At 43.4% G+C, this 2,962-nt stretch overlaps 1 protein-coding gene across 1 annotated transcript; it reads left to right on the top strand.

The window, feature by feature from the left end:
* Positions 1–2,231: 2,231 nt before the first annotated feature.
* LOC107273144 lies at positions 2,232–2,902 on the top strand (the record flags this gene model as incomplete). Its single annotated transcript, XM_015751024.1, has 1 exon — positions 2,232–2,902. A coding segment is annotated over exon 1 (671 nt), but the record flags the coding sequence as incomplete, so codon positions are not given.
* Positions 2,903–2,962: the final 60 nt, after the last annotated feature.

Below are 2,962 nucleotides of genomic sequence, written 5' to 3'. Positions count from 1 at the left end.
GTACTCGAAGAATCGGGAAAACCTAGAACATAGAGGGGCGGCTGATAGGATACTTGCCGACATAGCTTGGAAACGTGTCTTCGCGAAGGACGCGAGCATCGGTGAGAAGGCAGCTGCCTGGTCTGTAGCGAACATAATGAACACTAAATCAAAACTCGGTATGGGTATCACGAAAAAGAAGAAGCCTAAGAAGAAGAAGATAACGCTGAGAAAAGTTACCGAAACAGTCAAACGATCGATGACACAAAGCAACGACGCACAGGCAGTAATTCAGTCTGCTCTTAAGGGTGCCCAAACAGCTGTCAAGCAGGCTGGTGGAAAGAAAAATATACGTGCACCACGTGTTCTACCCGTACCATCCAAAGTTGGAGGTTTCCTGCCGTTTCTCGTGCCTATGTTTGCGGGTCTGAGCGCTGCTGGAGCGTTAGCAGGAGGTGCAGCAGGTATAGCCAAAGCCGTGAACGATGCCAAGGCAACCAAGGAACAATTGAAGGAAAGCCAGCGTCATAATAATGCGATGGAATCCATCGCGCTAGGCAAAGGACTGTACTTGAAACCCTACAAGAAGGGACTGGGCATTCATCTAAAGCCAAAAAACTTGAAGTGAAACTACCACGTCGGGCGTTAACTGATGCAGATCTGCTCAAGTACGCCAGGCTCATGAATATTCCACATTTTCGTGGAATTTTTATGCGGAATGCTATGCCAAAAGGTGGATCGTACAAATACGAATCGGCAATCGTCAATCTCGACGATGAGGACGGTCCCGGAACACACTGGGTCGCCTACATGAAGAAAAAAGACTCAGTAATTTATTTTGACAGTTTCGGTAATCTTCGCCCCCCACTAGATCTCATTAGGTATCTTGACGTTGGTAGTGTAAAATATAATTATGAACGGTATCAGAACTATGATACTTTCGAATGTGGCCACTTGTGTCTCAAATTCTTATGTGGGCAGTTAAATCGTAAGAATAAGTATCGTCTATATAAACATGCTGCATAATGTCATATCGTCAGTCAAGCGTTTGCAATCATGGAAGATTCATTCACGTTAACTTTATCAGGCAATTCTTCTATACTCGAAGCCCAGTACTTTCCCCCAATTGAACTTTCTCGAGATAAAAATCATGCTCTGGGGCTCATCGAATTATTAACCTTTAATTCGATTCCTAACGTGGACACTGGTCACAACAAATTCTACGTGGGTGATGAAGTTATCGTTATACCCATTGGTAGCTACCAGATAGAGGATATTGAGAACTATGTGCAGAGTGCGTCGATAGATAAAGTATCCTAATTAGTATTAAGCCTAACAATAATACCCTGTGCAGCGAAATTAAGTGTAACCGTGAAATCAATTTTCAACCTGATGATTCGATTGGTCGATTGTTGGGTTTTACTCAACGCGTTTTGGAAGCTAATAAATTACATACATCCGACGTACCTGTAGCCATTCTCAAGGTGAACGCCTTGCGAGTCGAATGCAACATTACTACAGGCGCTTACATAAACGAACGTAAGGTACACACCATCCACGAATTCTTTCCGGTTGTACCACCAGGATATAAGATTATAGAGGTGCCGTCGCACGTCATTTACCTCCCAGTATCGAGCAAGACAATAGATCACCTACAGCTTCGAATAGTCGATCAGGACGGAGACTTGGTGAATTTTCAAGGAGAAGTCATAACGATAAGACTACACGTGAAATCCATGTAATAATAATGGGGATCGTGTATAACCGAAAGATTGGTAGTGGTTATAATAGCGGCTATAATAATGAACCGATATGTCTAAAAGGAATCAGTCATCGTCCGCGCTGCAAAGCGTTAACACCTCAAAACGTGTTATTCCTGAGAAATCTAGGACTAAAGGTCACACCAGTCGGAAGAGGAAACTAAATCGTTCATTCTGCTGCTGCTGCTGCATTATTTTTATCCGCTGCTTACCATGGAGGAAGAAACTTTAAATATTCGAACACCAATCACCTTCGATGAGTCTATAGCGCACTGCGAAACGCATGCACACCAGCCTTATGCATCGTCAACGTTCAACAACAGTGATGAAATACGAATCTCCGTCCAACATCAAGACTTGTGTTTACTACCGAGTAGAAGTTCGCTGCATGTATACGGAAAGCTCGTGAAGGAAGATGGTTCTACGGCGGTTACAAACACAACCTTGGTTAATAACGGCATTTGTCATCTTTTCGATGAGATTCGCTATGAAATGAATGGTATAGAGATCGATCGAAATAAAAACGTTGGTCTTACGAGTCTCATGAAGGGCTACCTTTCCCTGACTCCTGGTCAACGCTCGGTGATGGATAATGCTGGTTGGGTGCAAGGAGACAAATTGACCGACGCAGCTGGTTACTTTGACGTATCCGTACCACTGAGTATGATACTAGGCTTTGCCGAAGATTATCGCAAGATCGTCGTAAACGCTAAGCACGAGTTGATTTTGACGAGAGCAAAGAGCGATGTCAATGCCATTGTACAAACTGCTCCGGAGGAATGCAAAGTTGTAATTCAAAAATTGGAATGGTTGATACCGTACGTAAAGGTTTCCGATCGTCGAAAGATAGAACTGCTGAAATTCATCGAGAAGGATGCACCCATCCCTATGAGCTTCCGCACCTGGGAACTGTACGAGTATCCTCTACTGCCTACCACATCCAAACACGTGTGGACCGTCAAGACGTCCAGTCAACTTGAGAAACCTCGATACGTTATATTGGGATTCCAAACTGGCAAAAAGAATAATAAAAATAAGAATGCCAGTCACTTTGACCATTGCAATGTCAGAGACGTTAAACTCTTCTTGAATTCGCAATGCTACCCCTATGGAAATCTAAACCTTGACATTGATCGAAATCAATTTGCTCTGCTGTACGAGATGTATGTAAACTTTCAAGCTACTTATTACGGCAAAGAGCCTGAGCCCATACTGAGAAAGAA

The sequence above is a fragment of the Cephus cinctus genome, unplaced genomic scaffold (genome assembly GCF_000341935.2).
Source record: "Cephus cinctus unplaced genomic scaffold, Ccin1 Ccin1_scaffold1416, whole genome shotgun sequence".
NCBI classification, from domain to species: Eukaryota; Metazoa; Arthropoda; class Insecta; order Hymenoptera; family Cephidae; genus Cephus; species Cephus cinctus.
Note: the sequence above shows the minus strand (reverse complement) of the source record. Positions and strands in the feature narration are given on the sequence as shown.